At 42.5% G+C, this 23,152-nt stretch overlaps 1 protein-coding gene across 1 annotated transcript in view; it reads right to left on the bottom strand.

Annotated features, from left to right (window-relative positions):
• MYOM2 (myomesin 2) overlaps positions 1-23,152 on the bottom strand; it is an 82,581-nt gene that overhangs the window by 56,546 nt on the left and 2,883 nt on the right. The window contains exons 2-6 of the mRNA XM_079969638.1: positions 16,498-16,631; positions 14,563-14,706; positions 10,041-10,182; positions 9,750-9,907; positions 7,479-7,571 (exon numbers count right to left, since the gene is read on the bottom strand). Coding sequence (XP_079825764.1) covers positions 7,479-7,571; positions 9,750-9,907; positions 10,041-10,182; positions 14,563-14,706; positions 16,498-16,604 — 644 coding nt within the window. The 5' untranslated portion in view covers positions 16,605-16,631. The remainder of the gene's footprint in view (positions 1-7,478; positions 7,572-9,749; positions 9,908-10,040; positions 10,183-14,562; positions 14,707-16,497; positions 16,632-23,152) is intronic.

Raw genomic sequence — 23,152 nt, 5'->3', positions numbered from 1 at the left:
TTTAGCAGAAACAAGACTTTCTACTTCCACAGATGAATTTGACCCAAGTAATGCCATAAAGTGTTCTCGAAGTTACCAGCATGAGTTTGACCAAACTGCTGGAGGCAGTGGAAGACAGGAGTGCCTGGCGTGCTCTGGCCCATGGGGTCACAAAGAGTCGGACATGACTAAACAACAACAACAACAATGCCATAAAGATGAGCACAGAAGGAATCAAACTCTTCAGAACATGTTTTAAAATTGAACTTCCACTGAGTCTTCAGGTCCCAGGGTCCTGCAAGAAACCTTTAAAAAACTGCAATACGTTTGTGATACACTTGAGAATATGTGCTTGGATGCTTCTGTGTAAAATCCAGATATATCCTAACATGTTCACTAGACAAATTTCCTCCCAAGTGTCAGGAGACCACATTTTGAACGCCTGTGCCTCCAAAGATCATATTGAGATTAGATAGATATATTATAGATAAGGAAAGGTGAAAAAAGAGGATATAACTATCGCTTTCACATTTGCTTCTGATTTGACAGATGATAACCGACACAGAGAGTTGGGATGCCCAGTTAGCTTTTGTGGTGTGAAGTGGACCTTTTCGCAAAAGAAACAATTTCACAGCCTTGCTTTGCATGAAGAGATGGGAGAGGAGGCAACGAGGAGGAAAAATAAAGTGAAGATCTGCAATCAGAGTACTTCCTTTGGTCTATGACATCACTGAAAGGTGAAATGTTCACTACTTCATTTTGATAACTCGCTTATGAATGACAGTAAACTCTGGAATCACTTTACAGTAGTCATATCTAAGGGTTGTAGCTCCTCCTAGAGGCAGATCATTGCTCATGCATTGCAAAAACTAGAGGCGAATCGGTGGAATTTAATAGTCACAGAGACTTGAAAATTGTGTGTTATATTGCAAAAAGTGAATTATAGTCATTAGCAAAAAAACAAACAAAAAGAAAAACAAGTCTGTGCTGTGGATGCAATGGATACTATTTATTTTATTATCCTACTTTTCTTTCTAAGGGAACTCAAAGCAGCTAATCTAAAATGAAATTTCTGCTCACTTCTGATAAATGTCTATGCCTTCAAATAATTTTTGAAAGGGCAAACTATACTCAGAATTGTTTCTGGACTTCTGTAAAGTTGAAATGAACAGCCAAAATTCAGTATCTATAGATTGGATCAAAAGGTGCCTGATAACAGTCTATTTCTGAAGAGTGAAGGGAAGCCTTTTTACTGTTGCTGTCACCACTAGATCCCTATCTTCATCATCACCACTAGATCCTTATCTATATTTTGCACACCTATGGAAAATCTCTGTGGAAATAGCAACAGCCTTGCTAATAAAGGAAACACAGATCATGCACTGACTGTACCTAGACAATAACAAGGTTGTTGATGCTGTCTTCGCATGACAAATAGTAAAGAAATGTGAGTTATCTTTTATGAGCACAACTTTGTTGGGAAAATATTTACCGACAGTTCCTATTTGGGCATTAGCACTTTGCCTGAGAGGTTAGCAAATGGAAGGGAAGGTGAATCGTACCCAGGTTCGATGAGGCCCTAAGCTACTGAAGGTAATGGGGCCCTTTATATGTCCAGCTGTCCTTTGTCAACAACAAACTGTCATTGTTTTTTGTGTTGAATATATGCTATACGCGGCGCCCATTACTTATATCATAGGAGCCTACACAACACTGTTACTGTACGTAGGTTTTGTTTTGTTTTATTTGTTTTTTATCTTATATTTTGGAAATGTACATCCAGTTTTTCCCCTTTAATTTTTTTGGGGGGCCCCAAGAGAGTGGGGCCCTAAGCTATAGCTTGTTTAGCTTATACGTAAATCCGGCACTGATTGTACCCTCGTAATCATTTGCCTGGTCCTCAAACATGAGGCCTCCTCCAAAAAAGAGCAAAGGAGCACGACCCCTCCCCATCTGATCTCTACATTGTCAATGATCCTGAGGAACCAATGAATTGGGACCTCCCTCCACCAGCATTAGAGGACCCCACACCAGCTGTCTGGGTTCCTGGCCAGCTCCCTCATCTCCCCAGGCGGGTTCATGTGGGTGGCAGCAGTTCATGAGGAACTGGGGTCTTAAGCAATCAATGAAGGTATTGCCACAGTAGATGATACAGCAGAAACCACAGAATAATATGCAGGGGAGATCTGAAATCAATTAAATTTATGAATTCAAAGGTAGAGGATATGAAATCATACTTCAGGAATGGGGAACTTATAGCCTCCATAGTGTATTGGACTATAATTCCCATCATCCATGATGTTCATTCTAGTTGGAGCTGATGGGAACTGGAGTACAACAACCAAGCCTCATCTTACTGTTAGGCAGAGTGATATTGCCACTTCTGGTCTGTGGCTTGGAGTGTCATGAAAGGGCAGTAAACGACTAGTTATTTAAATTTTTTGGTTGTATTTTGATTCCCAGGGAAGGAGAGTTGTCCTTACGAGATGTTTTGCCTCAGGTACCAAAATAATTTGACCAGCTTTTGGTACTATATATACTGAGTACAGGGGACACAGGTGGCGCTGTGGGTTAAAGCCTCAGCGCCTAGGACTTGCCGATCGAAAGGTCGGCGGTTCGAATCCCTGCGGCGGGGTGCGCTCCCGCTGCTCGGTCCCAGCGCCTGCCAACCTAGCAGTTCGAAAGCACCTCCGGGTGCAAGTAGATAAATAGGGACCGCTTACCAGCGGGAAGGTAAACGGCGTTTCCGTGTGCGGCTCTGGCTCGCCAGAGCAGCGATGTCACGCTGGCCACGTGACCCGGAAGTGTCTCCGGACAGCGCTGGCCCCTGGCCTCTTAAGTGAGATGGGCGCACAACCCCAGAGTCTGTCAAGACTGGCCCGTACGGGCAGGGGTACCTTTACCTTTACCTTATACTGAGTACACTTGGTACTGGGCACCATTTGCTCTTTTGCCTCAGGCAGAAGAAAAATCTTGCACGGTCACAGGTTCTTCATATCTGGATAAATGCTATGCATAAGTGAAATCTCACATATGGTGCACTGTTTAATAAATTGGGATCTCAGCTGCTGGTTTCAATAGGAAGTAGAAACACTGACCAATTGAAAAGCAGTGAATGGGAAAGAGAAGCCATTTTGTTTTGCTGCTTGTTCCAGGAAAAGGAATATGAAAGGCCACAGTATATGAAAATAAACGCTGCAACACCTGGCTGTTGAAACAAACACACACAGAGACAACCACACAGAGTGAGCTGATGGATCCAAAGTATGGGGGGGGCGACGGGACTAGATTATGGTGCAGATGTCAGAGTCCTCTGAGACAGGCAAATGGACAGATGGAAGAGTGTCCAATTGCAACTTTTTAAAAAAAAGGTAGGGTGATGCCACATCTTTGGCTCTTCAAGAATTTTTCCACTGGAGCCAAGGAACACCCAGTATATTCATAGGAATAAATGTCACACTTGCATCAGAAGGAAAAGTTCTCTGCATAAGCTTCAGAGAACCACTAAGATGACAGCCAAGAAATTCCTAAGCTGCTTGAAGTGGCCAAGTATCGGATGACTAGAAGCTCAGCATATTGGCATGAACAGCTGAGAAGAATACTGAAATAGGCGGAGAATCTTAGCTGTTCTATAGCTCCACCACCACCCAAAAATGACACTAGAGATGTCTGCAACTTTCCAGGATATATCTTCAAATATTAATAAGACTTCATCTCCTCTGGACTACTTTGCAAAAAATGTAAACAGATTCAAGATCAGTTCATGAATCGCCTTCATAACTATGGTCTTCATTCACTAATTATGTGGGGTTGTTATTTTTCCCAAAAAATCCCAAAAGTTTTAAATCAGGCATGGCCAAACATGGCCCTCCAGATGTTTTGGAACTGCAATTCCCATCATCCCTGACCACTGGTCCTGTTAGCTAGGGATGATGGGAGTTTTAGTCCCAAAACATCTGGAAATCCATGATCAGTTTTTCTTTTCTTTTTTGTCCAGGACAAGAATGATGGACAGTAAGCTTCACCTGAATGCAAATGCCTGGCTTTCTGAAAGATGGAGTGGGTTAAACTGTGGAATAAAATTTGTGGCTGGACATCATAATTCAAGAGTATACATGAATACTAGTGAGTACAAACTGCATTGTGCAAAGCACAGATACACACCTTGATGCAACACTAAAAAATTCATTCTCCTTCCATTCCAAAGATTGTTAATGAATATCAAGAGGGAACGCCCAAAGCACTCCATTCAGCTTTTTCTGATCTCGGGCTTATTTTTCTTGGCTGTCACCAAATATTCCCCCTTTCTGTAATATGGGGATTATAAGGGCTGATGTCCAAATTACTACATCGCAAAAGACTTGGGAAGGGGCATTAAATATCAGCTGTAGAAGAAGTTGCTGTAGGTGCCTTTCTGGGTGCAACAGTATGACTCTGTTAATTAGTTCAATTAATTACGTACCATAATCTGCAATAAGCAGCAGTCTGGAGTGATATTTAAGAGTTTTATTCTAGAAATGGGGATGCCCAGATTCAGATGCCCCTTTGGCAATGAAGGTCGCTGAATGAACCAGTCACACTCTGAGCCTAACCAGCTTCAAGGGGTTGTTGTGAGGATAAAAATGGATAAAAAGAACATTGTACAGCACCTTGAGCTCACTGTAGAAAAGGAGGGGCAAGTAAATGAATGTAAAAAAGAAAAAAGAAACATATGCACATAGTTAATGATGTATTACTAATATGTGGTGGACACATAATTCAACGAATATTTAGTTAAATATGTTAAGTTAAATTAATGGGGGGGGGGGACTTGCAAATACCGGATAGGCTTAGGATTTATATATGTAATTTGTGATGATTCAATATGTTGAATACTGAATTGGTTAGAAAGAAAGATGTTAAGGATTAAGTAAATTTTATAAGAATACTGAATTGGAAAACCGTTAAAATGTTATCCATTGAAACCCAACCATGGGGATATGAGGAAGTCACTTAACAATGTTAATTAGATTAAGGCTCAAAAAGGTTATGATTTATGATTGTTTATTTGTTTATGTCTTTGTTTATCTGTTTGTGCGCTTAAATATTTGTGAAAAAAACAATAAAAACATTTCAAAAAAAAAAAACAAAACCCAAGCATCATCCAGTCCAACCCCCCTGCAATCCAGGAATCTTTTTGCCCAATGTAGAATTTGAACCCATGGACCTGTGATCAAGAATCTCATTCTCTACCAATTGAGCTATCGGATTTGGTTTCAGTGGGCGGTTTTATTAGGGTGTGTGTAAGACAGAGGAAAATGGACGTGGAAAGAGAACAAAAGCCCTCAGAAAACCATAAAAGAAAGAGAGAGCACCGGACAGCACAGTTGCTCATTGCTACCCATTAATTTATCCCAGCTAATTATATAAAGTAATAAGTAATGATCACACCTGAATATATATATATTCAGCAAGTTTCTTAGTGATTCATTAGCGCAGCATCTTTTCCATTAGCACCACCAAATGCATCCACTCCCTGCTCCTCAATCTCTTCTTCATCCAAGCAAACAAGCATAGGCACCAAAAACATCCAATCTCAAGACATGTCCAAATTCCCACAAGCACACCTTCAATCACACAAATATAGAGGCACTTAGAAGAAGACCCTTTCAGCCAAATGCATCTAGACTTCATTCACTGGCTTTTCCAGGGATTATTGTCCTTTCCAGGTGCAAACTAAGTGTGATGGGATTCACACCTTTAGCCTTTGCTTATAAACCACTGGCATGGAGAGAGTGTATATCCAGACTGGAACTGTGGTATGAGGAGGGGGCTTTAATCCATGGTCCAGCTTGGAATCAAAGGGTGAAAGCCTTCTCTCCCCATGTCACAGCCCTAGGCTGGCTACCCCTCCCACCACACAAGAGCTTAAAGACATAAATGCCATCACATCTACAATTTGACCCCAAGACGCCTAAGAAGTCAGAAGAAATGATAACATGGAAAGATACTGGGGAGAGAGGGGAATCATCTCCCTGAATGGAAAAGGACAGAAGACCATCACTCGTTCTAGAAAAAGATACAAACATTAAATCAGGCAGATTCCAAGCTGCTATTAGACAGGTTTCTGCCTAATTTCTAGGAGAAAAAAATAACATTCTCCCCCCCCCCCCGATCCTTCCTATGGAAAGTGGATATGAGACAATAAAGCATTAGCCTTTGCTTGCATTTCCCATGATCATAAAAGTCAATTTTAGCTTCTTCTTCTTTTGGCTTCTTTAGCATTCTCTTTCCTTAAATTGGCTTATGGCTACTTAAACTCCAGCCAGCATTTGCTGCTGACCGCCAAAGACAGCAGTCTGATCGATTTGTAATTATCTGACTGGCCAAACAATCATTCGTGTTGTCTGTTTACAGCAGTTGGTAAAATTGAGGATTTGCTTCATCAATTTCCATTAGATCAGGGGCAAGCAACATAAGAGCCACAAATTTATCTGGTTATTTTGCAGCCTGTTTTGCTCTGGAGTCCAAACGGTGCTGCCACCAGCCTGGGTCAATACTTCCAAAAGTTGTGCTACAGCATTCAGACAGCCATTCCGGTTTTCATCTCCCTCCTTCACAAGGTTCTGCCTGAAGCAAGTCTCCACCTGGGCTTACTCACACACACCCACAAGAAAATATTTTGCCCACTTTTCCTTGAAACAACTAACTACAGGTAAGTCATGGTCCAAGCAGACTGTGAACTTTACAGTGCCTACCAATGCAATAGACTCCCTCCATTCTTAGTCTAAGAGGACCAATGGTTTGTGTAACATATTAGAAGGTTCTGATGATCTTCTTTCTCCCCTATGATCATAGTGGCCATACCCTCCCAAGTGATGCAGCCCAAATCCAGAACACCATCTTCCGGGTCCAAAATCCCATGTGAGTCACATGACCTGCGCAAGATTATGGACCCAGAAAAAACGCTTTTTCAGTCATGTTGCCCAAAAACACATGTTTTGGGGCACCACATGAGACTGCAGACATGAAAAAGCAGTTCTTTGGGCACAGCACCCTAAAACACATGTTTTGGGGTGCTGTGCAATATCATGGACCTGGAAAACATGCTTTCTTGGAGTGAGATATTGGCCCGAAATTGGGCAAGAGCAAATAGCCACCATGCTCTCATGGGGGAAAACAAAATGTCCATTTTTTCCCCCGGGGCAGTTGACAGGTATGCCCTATGTTTGGTGCTCAATGCACATACAGATATGCTCACATAGAGCTCATCCACATGGGGGATTCAAGCCCTATCAGGATTCTTCTCATGTACAGTCCCTTCACACGCACCAATCACACAAGTGGCCAAGGTTTAGGTTGCAAAGGGTGTGGGGCTGCTGCACACAGTCCATGTTTTCTGAATCCATGGGGTGGTCATCTGACTCTCCCTATAGTTGCTGTGGCATAGTACACTATATTTATAGAGCTCATTTATTCACATAAACGTACTTCCCAAAAAAAGAAATATATATCCTTACCGGTTTATATCCAAGACATGCACCCCATATTTGCTTTCGATTGTGTACTTCCCAGGCTCACTTGCAGGAGTAATCAGTTCTTCATTTTTATACCTAACACATGAAAAGAGGACAGATCACACCAATAAACAAATTGCAACAGTAAGTAAGGAGCAATTCGATGGCATTTAGGACATAACAATGGTAAGGACACCAGCTGTTTGCCCCGTTTCAATGACCTTCTGCACGTATATAGAACGGATGGTGTAGGGGAAATGTACAAACTATGTGTATTGAACATAGATGTCCATAATCTTATTTAGTTAGGCTCACTGCTCAATCCAGCTGGGATGGCTGAGCACGCAGGAAGACAGGACTTCTGTCACTTTAATGGCTGCATAACAGAGAATCTCACTAAGTGTAGCTCCCCTAGAAACTTTATAAGCTATCCTGCAATCATTCCCTCTTCTGCGCAGTTATAAAAGGCACCGGAGAACTTCTTAAGCAAATAGTCGTGCTAATAGTCACATGGGAGTCTGCATGTGATTATTGCACCATTGAATTACAGCCATCATGCAGTAAGCTTCCCTACGGTGCAATATGACATCCTATTTCTCCCTGAAACATCTGGAAGAGCATGACTAACTGTGTGCCTCCCTGTTTGGCTTTATGCTAGCATCTGTCTTTCTCCATCACCAGCCCTTACCAAATCTGTCTTTAGAATGGCAGGGAAAGGAGGAGGACAGTAACTCATCAGTAGAGCATCTGTGTTGCATGCATAAGGCCTCAGGTTTAGCCCCAGTAGCTCCAAGAGCTGATAGAGAAGATTTCTGCTGAAATCCTGGAGCTTCCACAAGTCAGTATAGACAATACTGGTAGACCAATTGTCTTAGTGTAAGGCAGCTTACTATGATCCTATGACAGGTGGCAAGGGGTAAAAGGAACCGTTAACATACATATCAACTGGCAGGATAGCAACCCTGGACAGTGGGGAGGCAACATTTTACCTACTGTGGAAACACAGTGGAAATACATTACTTATACATCCCTAATACTGTTCACAGACTTAATTACTTCATATAAAGTTGAAGATAAACATAATATTAAGCCACAGACAGGTCATGACTAAAATAATGAAACAGAAAATAGGTTTCCCAGGAAACAGATGGTTACAAAAGAGAAATCAAGGCACTCATTCTCCGTAGTCAACAGAATGGAGGTTAGACTACAGGCACATTCAGGCATGTGGATACACTGCCAATGCCTCTTCACTCTTTGACTTATCACTTGATGATTATGAGCTGAATACATGAACGTCTTCAGACGAAAAGAGATCCAAGATTATATTATGTGAAAATTCCACAGTGTTTGATCTGTGAAGGCTGTTTCACGCATGTGATATCTGAACTGTCAGTGAACATGCATGGGCAGACTCACTGAGAGTGATTTACAGTTACTTCTTCTTGTTAAGATGTGCTTCTCTTGAGGGAACCCTAGACACTTGCAGCTTATAGAAGGTTTAGAGCAAGGCTGGGGGAGAAGCTACAGCAGCATCTACTGGTATATTGGCAGTGGATTGGCAAGGATTCCTAGCTTGACAATGGCAGCAATACAATGACTCCCCTTTCCCAAATTCTACTGTGGAAATGGAAGAGAGCTTCAGATGTGTGGCCAGTTCTGGTACTCAAAAATGTCATGGGATCAGAATTATTTGAATCAAAGTGCATGCCTTCTGCACCAGGTTTCAGTTGGTGGACCTTAAAAGTTTTAGTATTAAAAAAACCCTAAAAATAAAAAGATTCCACAAGCCTAAAGTCTGCCCACCCTCATTTAGATTACTACAATGATCACATTGCTCTACTGTTCCCTGCTCTACTGTTCTCACACCAGTCGTTCCAGTTGATTCGCATTTTCTTAGGTGACTTTGTAGCATTTAACTCTTATTGTAAAGCAATAGTGGTAGTCTTGGGCTGCTATGCTGCTCCATTAAAATCAGCAGGAGTTTTAAACTTGTAGAGCGGTTTCCCTCCTTCTTTTCTAAGCCATTAGGCCAGTGTGCCACAGCTTTTGTGCTCCAAAATAGCTACTGTGTGTATGTCTGCAGTACAAAGACGGCGCCTTCGGTTCCTTTAACCGCAATGTCAACAGCACCCATCCAGCATGTCTTTGAGGATTACAAAGCATTTTTAACATAGCCATTATGTATGTGACACTTAATAGCTGAGCCGAAGCTCCCAAATGAGTAAAGCCTCACGCCATTTTGAGATTCCTGGAAAGGGGTCAAAGCCTTACCATTGTACAACAGGAGTGGGAAATCCCTGGACAGTGAAGTAAAGCCTGACAGACATCTTCTCCCAGACTGTGTGAGACTGAAGCCGCACCAAAATTTCAGGGGCTCGGCTGATAGTCTCTTCAACAGTATACCTTTCCAAAGCCATCTTCTCTTCTACCTGCAGCGTAAGAGGGGAAACAAATTAAATAAATAGGAAGAGGGGAGAACTAGGCAGTCCGGAGGCTCTTAGCAAGGAAGGTGCTTGAGCAGGCCCACAAACTAAGGAAGGGACAAAGACCCTCTTACAGTACCATCCTCTGTATGGCGATTCTGTCCAGTTGTTCTCTGGCAAGGAGCCTGGCTGTGCGCATCTCCTCCTCCAAAGCGGACAAGCTGGTGACAAACCGGATCCTTCTCTGTTCGCTCCAGTGCTGAGACTTTTGCTCCTGAACCCTGCATGACCAGAGGAGAGGTGGGGGGAAACGGCATGAGAAGAACCCAGCATCAAAGCCTTCACGTTGTTACTGAAACTCTACAGCAGGCAAATGAAGGCTATGGAGTTTCATTAGTGGCATTAAGGAGATGCAGATTCTGTACTCTGAACTATTTCCCTTCCCATGATAATGCAAGAAGAATCTTGAGGGGCAGATGCACAAGCATTCCAGCATCTTCTTCTTCCTCGTCTTCCTTTGCTGTGAGCGGCCGCCGCGCCTCCAGAGCATGATTTCTGTTCTCATCCTGAAGCAAAGTTCTTAACCCGAGGTACTATTTCTGGGTCTGTAACCTGAAGCATATGTAACCTGAAGCATATGTAACCCGAGGTACCACTGTACACAATTATAAGCATAATAAATACAAATCAAGTGGAAGTATACAAAAAGAAACATCTTTTTTCATCTTACTGTAGATTTCATTTCATTTCAAAAAATAACATTTTATTCTACGGTTTATTAGTGCCTGTATTTTGAATTAGATATATATGGCGGCACCAAACTCTTGGAAATGCCTCTGAAGGTCTTAATCTGGTTCTGTCTCAGATCCTTGGTGGTGGGTGCCCAATCACACAGGTCACTTAACATGTGTATAGTGTACAGCCCCATGAGATCTGCTCACACATTATACTGAGAGCATCTAGAGCATATACCTGTGGCCACTCTCATACGTTCCCCACCATGCCCTCAGTTGCCCTAGTTTCAAATGTTGAGTGAAAAAAAGGATTTCAAGGAGGGCACTGCCAAGGATAGTTCTCCAATAATATGTCCTTCAAGCTGTGTTTCAGCCTTCAAACATGAGTGGAGTGCTTTTAAGAACGACACAGAGTGCCCTGTGACTTCTATTGTATCTGCCATATTGCTCATACACGTTGTTTTGCTTAGTTCTGCTTTCGAAAGTGGAGGGGGGAGAAGAAAGGTTGATAATGCAGTTAGCAACGCTGCTGAAAGATAATCAAGCCCTGCTGAAGTCCATCAGACTTCCTTCCTAGTAGACTTGTGTAGGATTGCACTTTAAATGTGGGTTGTTATTGGTAATTGTATTGTTGTCAGACTTTATTGCTGTTTTACGGAGTTCCCTTGTGAGGTCATGGTCCTAAAAGGAGATCTAAAAGTCTATTAAATAAGTCCATGGATTTTGTACAAAGAAGTGCTCTTTTATTTCTTTGGCCTTCATTGACCCTGAGCCAATAGCTGTCAAAAACACTCATGTCATTACTTTAGGCCTTGAAAAAGCCCAGTTACTTTGCCCAGTTACAGAGAATGCAGTCATTGCTAGCAAGCCTCAGTCCCTTTAATTGAATCTGAAGCAAGCCAGGGCAGGGGCAGGAGGCCTCTGAATACCAGCCGATGCAGATCACAAGTAGGGAGAGTTGTGTTCTGCTTATGAGCTCCTCATTTGGTTGGCCACTGTGAAAATGGGGTGCTGAACTACATGAGACTATGGTCCAGCTGACCTCTTCTTAGATTCATCTGTTGAAACTGGGGTGTGGGTGGGTGCTTGGAGAGATAATAAAATGGGATTTGAGCAGCCCATCTTAGACTTTTGTTATTTTTCTGCCTGAATAGTTTTATATACCCAAGTAGATGTGCCATGGGAGATCCAACACCACAATCTCCCGTGGTCATTTTTTAAAAAAATAAATGCATCCTAAGGGGGGGGCAAAGCCATGGTCCTGCAGAAGGTCTTAATCTTTAATCCAGGAAGCATAGTGAATTTCCCCCCCATAAGAACCAATAGGAGGGAACCTGAAAAAGGATGGAAAATGAGATAACACCAGAACAATTGTGGTAAAAATTGCCTTTTCTTCCCACCCTCAGCTTCCTACATGGGTGGCGTTCTCTCTCATCCCTAACATAAGATTATTCTCCCCATTGTTCATCTTTTTTAAAATCACTGATCGGACTCCTGTGGTGTGGTTGCCCCAAGAATAGACAACTAGTTTGTTAATATGGCATATGGGTACTTCCATCCCTTCTCCATTGGGGCCGCTGATTCGAACGTGGGAAGTACCTTTCTGTGTGATCTAAAGCATTCTAATTCTAATGCATCATGACAGCTGATCACAGCAGAGTAGCACAATAATGGCAACCGTTCTGCAAAGGTGTAATATGCAACCACGTACTGGGTTTTTTTACATTCTGTATCCAACGCTGGACTTACTTAGAAATTAAGTAAACCCACTGAAATTAATGAAGTTGCCTAACTTACATCCATTAATTTCACTGGGTCTGTTCTGAGTAGCCACATAGTTGGAAACCACCCTTAGTCCCTTGCAGCAGAATAGACTACATCTTCAAATTTAGATTTATTATTTAAACCGAGATCAGCATTCATATTCCACCCGCTGTGATGTCAAGGGGCTGCCAACAGGTCACTTGGGGACCCTTAACTTGTCTGAAAGGAAGAGGGATTGCAATCTCTCTATAACTCTACCTTTCATGACATGCCATGTCCATGTCCCTGGGGAGTCAATACGTCAGTGGCCGTACAGCCACTCACACAAAACAGGAACAGGGCTGTCAGCATATTTATTACAGGAGTACATCTCTCGGCTGAAACTGAGATGTCACCTTAAGCTCCCCCGATGATAAATAGGAAGGGAGGAAGATAACTATATTATGAGTAAGTTGCCCAAACATATAGTTTTGGCCTTTAGCAAGAACTTAGTACAGCTGCTTACACTCCACACACACACACACACACACACACACACATTTCAGTGCAGATTCATACTTAATCCAATTTTTAAAGTCTATTTTCAGTATGGGCATATGTCAGCTATGAGATTTACGAGACACTCAATGCTTCAGTATTCCAGACCTAATAAATTAATGAGGAGCCCAGGACACTACAAGCATCTTGTCATGTTGACAGTTCTACCAACGAAACTGCTCCTCATGGGTGTTTCAGGAGGTTTTGAGAGTTCTTAACGTAGGAAATAATTTCCTTTCCTGTTTGAGGACTTCAGTGGGGAAGTAGGGAGGATGCTGTAGTCGGCCATTATAAATATGCCCCAAGGCACATTTACTGATGTGCCTGACAAAACACAATTCTTGGGTGCCAGAGACCCAAAGGCAACACATATGAAAACTGAAAGGAAAACTAGGAACTCCCTGTCAATGATCTGGATTGGAATTTCAAATCAAAACGAGAACTTCACCCTTCCTTGCTACTGCAGCTCTTGGCCATATAAACATTTCTCTTCTATATCTATCCTCCCTTCTGCTGGTCCTCTCATATTCCTCCTGTTGCCCTTCTCCTCCTATTCATTTGGATCAAATTTTTCCTCCTCCAACACTCCCCTCTTATCTTGCCCTTTCTCCTGGTCTTCTGCCTTCTCAGACTCTGGTTCCTTCTCCTCCCCTTTACCTATTTCCTTCTGCTTCTCCACCTCTCTCTGTGGTAGGGCTAGGCAAACTTTATTTGGGCCCACAAGTAAAAGCTGGCAAAGCAACCAATGAATTTTTAAAAAACAAAACCTTTGAACATTAGGCTAGTCTCTACACAAACACACACATGCAGCCTTCTCTATCCTCCATCCAAGGAAGAAAAGAGTTGGACACAATGAAGGCAAAATACTCAAAGGGGGTGCAAAGCAGAGCTCATGAGGGGTGTGGCCTGAAGAGGGGGTGTGGCCCACAGTGAGCTCCAAGGGACAGACAGAGAGGTCTGCATCTGGCCTTCAGGCCCGAGGTTTCCCATTGGTGGTCTGAGAACCTTAGCCAATGGCATTTGCATCATTCTTAGACAGCTCAGCCAATCAATAGGGTAGTGATTAAGGGAGAGACTATAGCTCAGTGGTAGACTACATGCTTGGGAGGCGGGTGGCGCTGTGGGTTAAACTACAGAGCCTAGGACTTGCCGATCAGAAGGTCGGCAGTTTGAATCCCCGTGACGGGGTGAGCTCCTATTGTTCGGTCCCTGCTCCTGCCAACCTAGCAGTTCGAAAGCACATCAAAGTGCAAGTAGATAAATAGGTACTGCTCCAACAGGAAGGTAAACGGCATTTCCGTGCCCTGCTCTGGTTCGCCAGAAGCGGCTTAATCATGCTGGACACATGACTTGGAAGCTGTATGCTGGCTCCCTTGGCCAATAAAGTGAGATGAGCGCCGCAACCCCAGAGTCGGCCATGACTGGACCTAATGGTCAGGGGCCCCTTTACCTAGACGACATGCTTTGTTTGTAGAAGCTCCAAGGTTCAATCTTGGGCATCAGCAATTAAAAGGAGACAATACTGGGCTAGATGGATGAATATAAGGCAGCTTCCTATGAATCACTAGAGTCTTTTCCACCATCACTTTCCTTACTTTTATATCTCCCTGCTGAAGAAAGCTTTACCTCATTGCCTGGGATTCGTGTGACTCCTCTTCAGATGAGACATGATGAAGTCTTCTGGCACACAAGCGACACGTTGTCCTTCCCACGTCAGCAGGTGCAGAATAGGAAACAGCATGTCTAGAAGCAGCTTGTCTGGAAGCAGCCCTTATATGCAAGGCAATGATAACAACTTTTACGATAATGCAGTGTTAAGATCAAAAAACTAGTCATTGGTTGACTTGTATAAATGAAATATGTTTCAGATTTTCTTTTGCCCAGTTGCTAAAATGGAGGAGGGAGAAGCTATCCAAATGGCAATAAAAAGTCATGGTTGTTTCAGACTAGAGAGGTAACTGAATTTGAATTGAGAACCTAACAAACTCCTCTTCACTAACAGAAGCCTTAAGACAGATGTTCCAGTACTATGGTGAAGGGAAAACACAGGTGAATGCAGCTCCGTGACTTTTTTTCATAACAGGAACAATGATGGCATCTGCTGGAGGAAAAAGTAACTTGAGTGGACCTGGCTTACACCAGCAAGTGAACAAAGTGATAATGAGGTTTTCACATTGCTTTTGTGACAGCTTAGCATAAAAGAAGTTGGAGAAGGAGGAAAATAATCCAGCAAAGGCTGGATACCGTATTTTTCGCTCTATAAGATGCACCAGACCACAAGACGCACCTAGTTTTTGGAGGAGGAAAACAAGAAAAAATATATTCTGAATCTCAGAAGCCAGAACAGCAAGAGGGATTGCTGCTTTCACTGCGCAGCGATCCCTCTTGCTGTTCTGGCTTCTGGGATAGCTGCGCAGCCTGCATTCGCTCCATAAGATGCACACACATTTCCCCTTACTTTTTAGGAGGGAAAAAGTGAGTCTTATAGAGCAAAAAATACGGTACTTCTTTCTGTTTCTTTGATGTGGTTCCTACTTCCTACTATCAGTTTAAATGGTAAAAATTTGTATTTCTTTTCAAAAGCTAAATATTGCATTTTAGCTGGCTGAAATTCTTTGGTTGAAGCTCAAGGTGTTTTACAAGCTGAGCCTAAGCAGTCAAAAGCAAACACTCACAGAGTTTGCTCCCAGAAAACTATGCACAGAATCACAGTCATGCTGCTCCTAATAATATGGATATACTACAATGTAACACATTGTTTGCACATGTATAAACATAGCTGCCTCCGTTTTGGACTCTTCTCAAGACACAGCTATATGGACTGTCATGGTGAAGTTGTGCACTGCAAAAATGTATCATTATACTTCTCCCAGTTCTTCAGCATGACCTGAAGGTCACAGCTTTTCCATTCACCTCTCTTAACTATTTGCACAGGGAGAAGTCAAGCTTCTCATATATCCAATATGACACCAATATTTCCAGTCAACGCCAGGAGAGTGAGGCAGATCCCATAACCCTCCAGCTTCTCATTCTTTGTTATGGCAGGGCTACTTTAAAAACCATTTGCTGTTCAGTGAAGCACGATTGTCATTTGGTACACTGGTTTGCTATTATTATTTTATTGCAAAACTCTGTATTACTTTTCCTCTGTCATCTGTTTTTGCGAGTGTGCATTTGTTTGTTTGTGTGTATATATGTGTTTGTGTTTGTGTGTGTGTGTGTGTGTATATACATGTTCTTGTAAAATAAATAAAATAAAATCTGTTGGCTCAGATGCACATCTTAGGACTGAGCCATTAGGCCCGCCATGCACAACTTGTGCCCTGATTTGATGTACATCATAATCCTTACCTTTGGTTAACCCTGCTAATTAATCAACCAGCAGACAGGTTGGTTGATTCAGGATACATACCCAAAGCTTGTGCCAAAACCTGCTTAACACCTGTAATAAAGTTGTGGCCTCTTTAAATCTCGAGTGGTTGTCCTGTGTTTATTGCGAATTTATCATGCTTTGGCCCCACCAGCCTGGGCTTCACCCAGACCCAGAAGTATGGCACTTACCTTCTTGCTGAATATTCCTGAAGCAAATACCTCGTCTGAATATTGCGATAGGACTGGTCAAAGTGCTTGTGCCTCCTTTGGTAGAAAGGCACCACTGTAGACGACATCTTGGAATCTGCTACCACTCACTGCTCCTGTGAATTAAACAGTGACAAACATATTTACCTGGGGCTTTCAGAACCTTCGTTGTTTCTCAACATACAACAGCCAGACCATTGGCCAGTCTAGCTTATTCACTGACTGGCAGAGCCTCCAGGATTTCAGGAAAGGGTTTCTTCCCAGCCCTACCTGAAGATGCAGGGACCTTCTGCATTCAAAGCAAATGCTCTGCTACTGAGCTACAGTCCTCCCCCTTCAGTAGTCCTATGGAAAGTTTTCCAGGAGGAAGAAAAAATACCAGCAATGGCCACCTCAAAGTCTCCTCTAGCTGGACTTTCTCTCTACCCCACCATCACCACCAAGGTCACCTAACCTCAACTCCTCTGTGAGCAGGGTCCTGATGATTTTTTGTATCTTGATATTGTTTATTGTGGGGTTTTTTTAAAAAAAAATTAATGCCACTCATAGGCCACTTTGGATTAATTTGTTTTCTGAGAGCTGGAATATAAATCATTGCAATCAATACATACTAGTCTTCTGTCTATTGCCACACCCCCTTCAGATGCCTCAGAGTTCCATGAGTGTTGAGGTTACATTCATCCACACTCCTTGTCATATGGAACAATATTCTAATTTCCACAAGCTTCAACTTCATTGAAATATTCTCAGTTTGCAGCAAGGGTCACCCATCTCAGGAGATTATTGCTTCATCTTTCTCAGTACAGAAAAATGCTCAGTCGTCAGCTAGCCTGAACCCACCCATAGCTTTGTCTACTTTGTGCTGCTGGAGGACCTGGATTTGGAAAAACTGCTGAGTGTCAAAGGAAAGGACACTCGCAGGTGCTTCCACACTGGTGTTTTGTTGAGGTTGTTTTCTACGGCATGTTATTGACACAAAGCCTCTCTTCCCCAAGGGGAGGGATTGTGAACGGGTCTCGCTTCCTGTGCTTCACAAGAGGGTGTGGATGGCCCACTGCGTCACAGGAAGTCCTGGGCCCGCATCATGCCCTCAGCCAACCAATCCAGCAGTTGGCTGGGGGGATGTGATTTGCCGCTCTTAAGCGAACACGGGACCATGGCTCAGCCTGTTGAAGTATAGTCTGTTCAGATCCAGTGCCTAAGCCAATACCACTCACATTCTGTAACCTATAAAGTTATGGCCATTTTTAGCCCATTAACCTAAAATACTGGTGTCCATGTGTCTTATTTCATCATAAAGCGGGGGCCAGGGCCTCGACTCACAATAATTGTGCCTTAGTGATGGATTTGTTCTGATTCAGTTTGCTGCATCTGAATTTCTATTCAGAGAGCTAAGGGTGCGACAAAATTGGGACGAATAAATCTGAACTTGTTGTTGTTTGTTGTTTAGTCGTTTAGTCGTGTCCGACTCTTCGTGACCCCATGGACCAGAGCGTGCCAGGCACTTCTGTCTTCCACTGCCTCCCGCAGTTTGGTCAAACTCATGCTGGTAGCTTCGAGAACACTGTCCAACCATCTTGTCCTCTTTTGTCCCCTTCTCCTTCTGCCCTCCATCTTTCCCAACATCAGGGTCTTTTCCAGGGAGTCTTCTCTTCTCATGAGGTGGCCAAAGTATTGGAGCCTCAGCTTCACGATATGTCCTTCCAGTGAGCACTCAGGGCTGATTTCCTGAACAATTCCATATAAAACATTATGGGATTTCAGCTGGAAGCCATGGGATGAGCACTGGTTGGGAATGAAGCAGTTTGGCTGTCCCAAGACATTTGGAGGTGCAAACAGCAAACAGGTCATTTGTGCCCACCCAGATAGCGCCACAAGCACAACTCATTCTGAACGTGCAATAAAAATGGCGTCTGCAGAGCCACTAAAGGAAATGCGCCTTCCAGTTGCCATCTGTCAGAAGCCAGCCTTTTTTCTTTCTTTCTTTCTTTTTACAAAGGAAGGGAAATTCTAGTAAGTCGGAATGATAGCTCACTCACGAAAACCCCATGCTTTATAAATGATGCATTATTTCACATATTCGCCTCACCTTTCCGTCACCCCCTTCCCTCTTAAGTCTTCAGGAAAGGGGGCTTGTCGTTTTTAATTCCCTGCAAAAAGCACTCGGCTTATTTTAAGTGCTGTTTAAATCACCATCGTCATAATGCCTGGTTGGGTTTGGGCATGAGTGATATGGGAAAGCTTCTGGAAGCAACGTCGCCCACCGCTTTCTGACTGTGGGAGACTTCCCACTGAATTAGCATTAAGCTCATTCCCAGGCATTAAAAGAATCCCCTGTGCTAGCACAAACCCTGTCTATTTCTGCTTAGTCAAAATCCAGCTGACTACTTTTTATTAGGGTGTAGTGTCCTGGCCAAACCCTAGTGTGCATGGTTGCATCCTGCCTGTCCAAAGTCCAACTGAAATTGTAATTGGATGGAAGAGGTCCTCACTTCCTGTCCTAAGCATGTGGGTCGCACTGCTATAAGGAGCGGGACATACATAGCATTCCCCACTAGAGGTGATTGGGTTACGGAGGTGGCCAAAGTCTGAAAAGAACCCTGGGCCAGAACTTCAAGATCTTACTTAGGTCAGCATCCACAGGGATACCACATCTGAGTCTTATTCTCACTAAAGGGGGAACTTGATAGGTACTTGACTCTCTGTGAGGGACAGGATCCTCTGCTGCATTTCTCAGGCAGCATGCATGCTCTACATTTAAAGCACATGGCTTCCCCCAAAGAATCCTGGGAGCTGGGAATCGCAGCTCTGTGAAAGGTAAGCTGCACTTCCCATGATCCTTTGGGGAAGTCAAGTGGGTATAAGCCTCAGACTGCTGCAAGAGGAGATGCTGCAAGGTCCTCTGAGAAACAGAGAAGATCCGCTGCTTCCCTTGATTCTTTTGTGGGGGCCACATACAGAAGGGCAATGAAATGAGCAGAATTTTCAAGAGCCCAATAAAATCTAGCCGGAACCTCAAAATAGTTCACATATTCAGACTCCTGCCTAGCATAAGCAGATATAAATAGGCTGAAAACCCAACCCCTCATATCTGGGAGGAAGCCACATTGAATTCAACGGGATATATTTCTACGTAGACATGGTTAAAACTGCAGATTTCGTTACCAGCTATTTTGTTGTACACAAACAAGGGTTTCAGTTCAGAAGGAAGATGGGCCTGATATATTCTTGTAAATATTTGTATATAAAATATATTCTTATAAATATATATCTTGTTTCCAATAATGTCTGTAGCATGTAGACTTTCTTTCTTTCTTGAACATGAACATAGCATACAGTGAGCATAACATACAACAATACAAACAACCAAATAAAAGACATCCTTTACCCTGTATCTGGCCTCCTTATTTACTTCTTATAAACTGTTTCCTTTATGAATAATTATTAAGATTTTTCTAACTATAACTTAAATAGCCACAAAGTCTCCTGCAGGCATTAATCGAAACAAGTCCAGATGTAGCATTTAGACTTTCTATACAGTAAGACTATGGTCATATTAAACATTTTGGAAGTCTTTGAACCCAGTCAGTTCAATGCAACTCTCTAGTATTACTCGTGCAGTGCCACAACACAAATTCTGACTTTTAGTTGCTGATTTAGCCTAAGATGTATTCTGTCGATTCCTAAGGATGCTTCTAAGCACCCCTAAAATAAATTCCTAAACAAGTTACATGGAAGTATGTGGCTTTGAAATTGTTCGTGCTTCCACCAACCAATGAAAGACATTTACCATGAGGTCATTTCCCCCTTAACCTTTTGACCTGATGATGCTTCATGAGATTTCCATTGCCACAATGTAAACAAATCTAATTTAATCGCAGAAAAAGTTTGATCCTCAGCTTTGGTTAAAATACAGAGCTGACGACATGGACATGTTTCTTAAGTTGTTTGTAAAATGCAGAACTTGTCCATGATTGCAGCCCAACTGGCAGACTGGAGAGAATGGGCACAAGATAAACATTTACTTCAAATCCATACCATTGTTACAGGAAAAACCCTGATGGAATAGAAATCATGTGTAATAAATGTTTTCTTTAAATTTTAAAGGGGGGAAACAAAACACAAGCCTTCCTGCTGCCCCCTATATAATCATTATATTCTTAAATCAAATGCTTGCTCAGGGTATAATATAAAAGCTTCTATACATGATGGCTATGCTCTTCCTTCATGCTGAGAATCACAGGAGCAGAGAGTGCGGTTGCACTCAGGTCTTTCTTGCATCTGGTTGGTCTGTGTGAGTACAGGATTCTGGATTAGATGGGCCTGATCCAGTTGGCTTGTCTTATGTCTCGTGTTCTTACACATGATGCAAATATAGCTCAATGACGAGTGTACAGTGCTGCTTGCACCAATATCCCCAGTGAAGACCTCCTTTCTGCACTATAACCAGGCCAAGCATGGATTGATAGAGCCAACCATGGTGCTGTGATGCTTAAATCTATTCCAAGCAAACAGGGAGCCCTTCAAGGCAACGACATTGTAAGTAACCAGTCTTGCAACTGTCTTCAGGTACATAGGGAGAGTTTCAGGCATGGGTCTCTCTGAGTCATGGCCCTAACTTGAAATGTCATGGGTAGAACCTGGGAGCTTCTACAAGTAAAGCAGATTCTCTACCACTGAACCCATTCTTCCAGCTTTTCCAATATACTAAGGCACTGCGGAGGAACCACAAGTTCCTCCACATTGTTTTATGAATAATGTGAACAAGTCCATGATCCCTTTACGGAAATACAATGGATCAATGCATCCAACCAAATGGGGGGAAATCAGAACACTCCAGTTCCCTGATCTCTGCATTGATGCCAAGCCAATCTTGAAGTTGTTTATGAATGCTGCATCAGAACCTGATTCTGTCCAGAATTTTAATACAGAATCCAATGGCTCAGGAATTTTCAATTCTAAAAAAAACATGTTCCTCTGTACAAGTACCAAACCCTTAACAAAAGTTATAATTCATAAATTTACTACTTCATTGTGTTCCAAGAGCAACAGACAACCTCAAACAAAAGATGCAGACACATTTGGATGGCTTCAAACTCTTTTTTTTTTTTTAATGCTCTCAAAAGCAATATATATGAACCCACCCTCCCAATACAAAGCTCAGTGGGGATCTTGTCTAAAAGACTGGCGTAGAAATATTATAAAACAGGACTGCAATAATTGGCAGTGTTGGGGAATGGGTGGATAAATAAAGCCATGGATCATCCAGGGTGAAGTAAGCGAAACAGCAGCAATAGCCTGAACTTCACTGCATGTAATGCTTTGAAGGAAAATGTAATGAAAATGATATACAGATGGTACATGACCCCAGTTAAACTTGCCAAAATATACCATTTGTCTGATAATAAATGTTGGAAATGTAAAGAACATGAAGGAACATTCTTTCACCTCTGGTGGACTTGCCCTAGAGTGAAGGCCTTCTGGGAAATGATTTATAATGAGTTGAAAAAGGTATTTAAGTATACCTTCACTAAGAAACCAGAGGCCTTCCTTCTGGGCATTGTCGGCCAGAAGGTGTTAAAGAAGGACCGAACATTTTTTATGTATGCAACAACGGCAGCAAGGATACTCATTGCCAAGAGTTGGAAAACTCAAGATCTACCCACACTGGAAGAGTGGCAGATGCAGCTGATGGACTATATGCAACTGGCCGAGATGACGGGCAGAATCCGAGACCTGGGAGAAGAGAGGGTTGAAGAAGATTGGAAGAAATTCAAGATATATCTACAAAAGTATTGTAATTTGGTTGAAGGCTAAGAAGGATGCTAGATCATAAATAATTGCCTATCATTGAATTAGATTTGAAATTGACGATAAGTGAGATTGAGGGAAATATAAAATTTGTGGAGATTAGATTAAATTAATTGAACAAAATTTAAGAATATAAACAAGATGATAAATTGCTGGAAAAATTTATAACGATGTAAGTGGGAGTGGGAGACGTGAGGGAGTCCAAAGAAGTTCTGAAAAATATGTCATGACCCATGTTATATTGTTTATTATTTTTGCATTTTGTATTTTAAAAAAAAAAAATCTTAATAAATATTTATAAAAAAAAAAAAAAAAAGAAACAGCAGCAATAGCATCCTGGCGGCGGCTGCAGCACTGTTGCATGTTGGAAGGGGAAGGAGCCAGGTGGCAGTGAGGTTGGAGCTATTCAGATGCACTGAGAGAACAGGGTCCTGTCCTTGCTGCCACTTCAACCTCCCGGTAAGCAGTGGCACCACTGCAGCTAGGGAGCTATTGCTCCAGCTCTGCATCACCAGAAGAATCTGCAACCAGCTACTCCACCCATCCTGCGAATGCACACAGGCACAGACTGAAAGAAATATACAAACATGGTATACACACCATGAATTACACATGCACAGTGAAGGGATGCAGCTGGCAGGTGGAAAACGTCTTTTTGCTTTTCTCTCTCACCTTAATGAGATACCTGCACAGAGATGCTTTCACACAGTGCACATTCAAGTTACAGAAATGGGACAGAAATGTGTGCACACGTCCATCATTAATTTTATGCACCTACAACCTAGCAGTTTGAAAGCATGTCAAAGTACAAGTAGATAAATAGGTG

This window comes from Podarcis cretensis (genome assembly GCF_951804945.1).
Source record: "Podarcis cretensis genome assembly, chromosome: 3".
NCBI lineage: Eukaryota > Metazoa > Chordata > Lepidosauria > Squamata > Lacertidae > Podarcis > Podarcis cretensis.
This window is presented reverse-complemented; position numbering and strand designations above follow the sequence as displayed.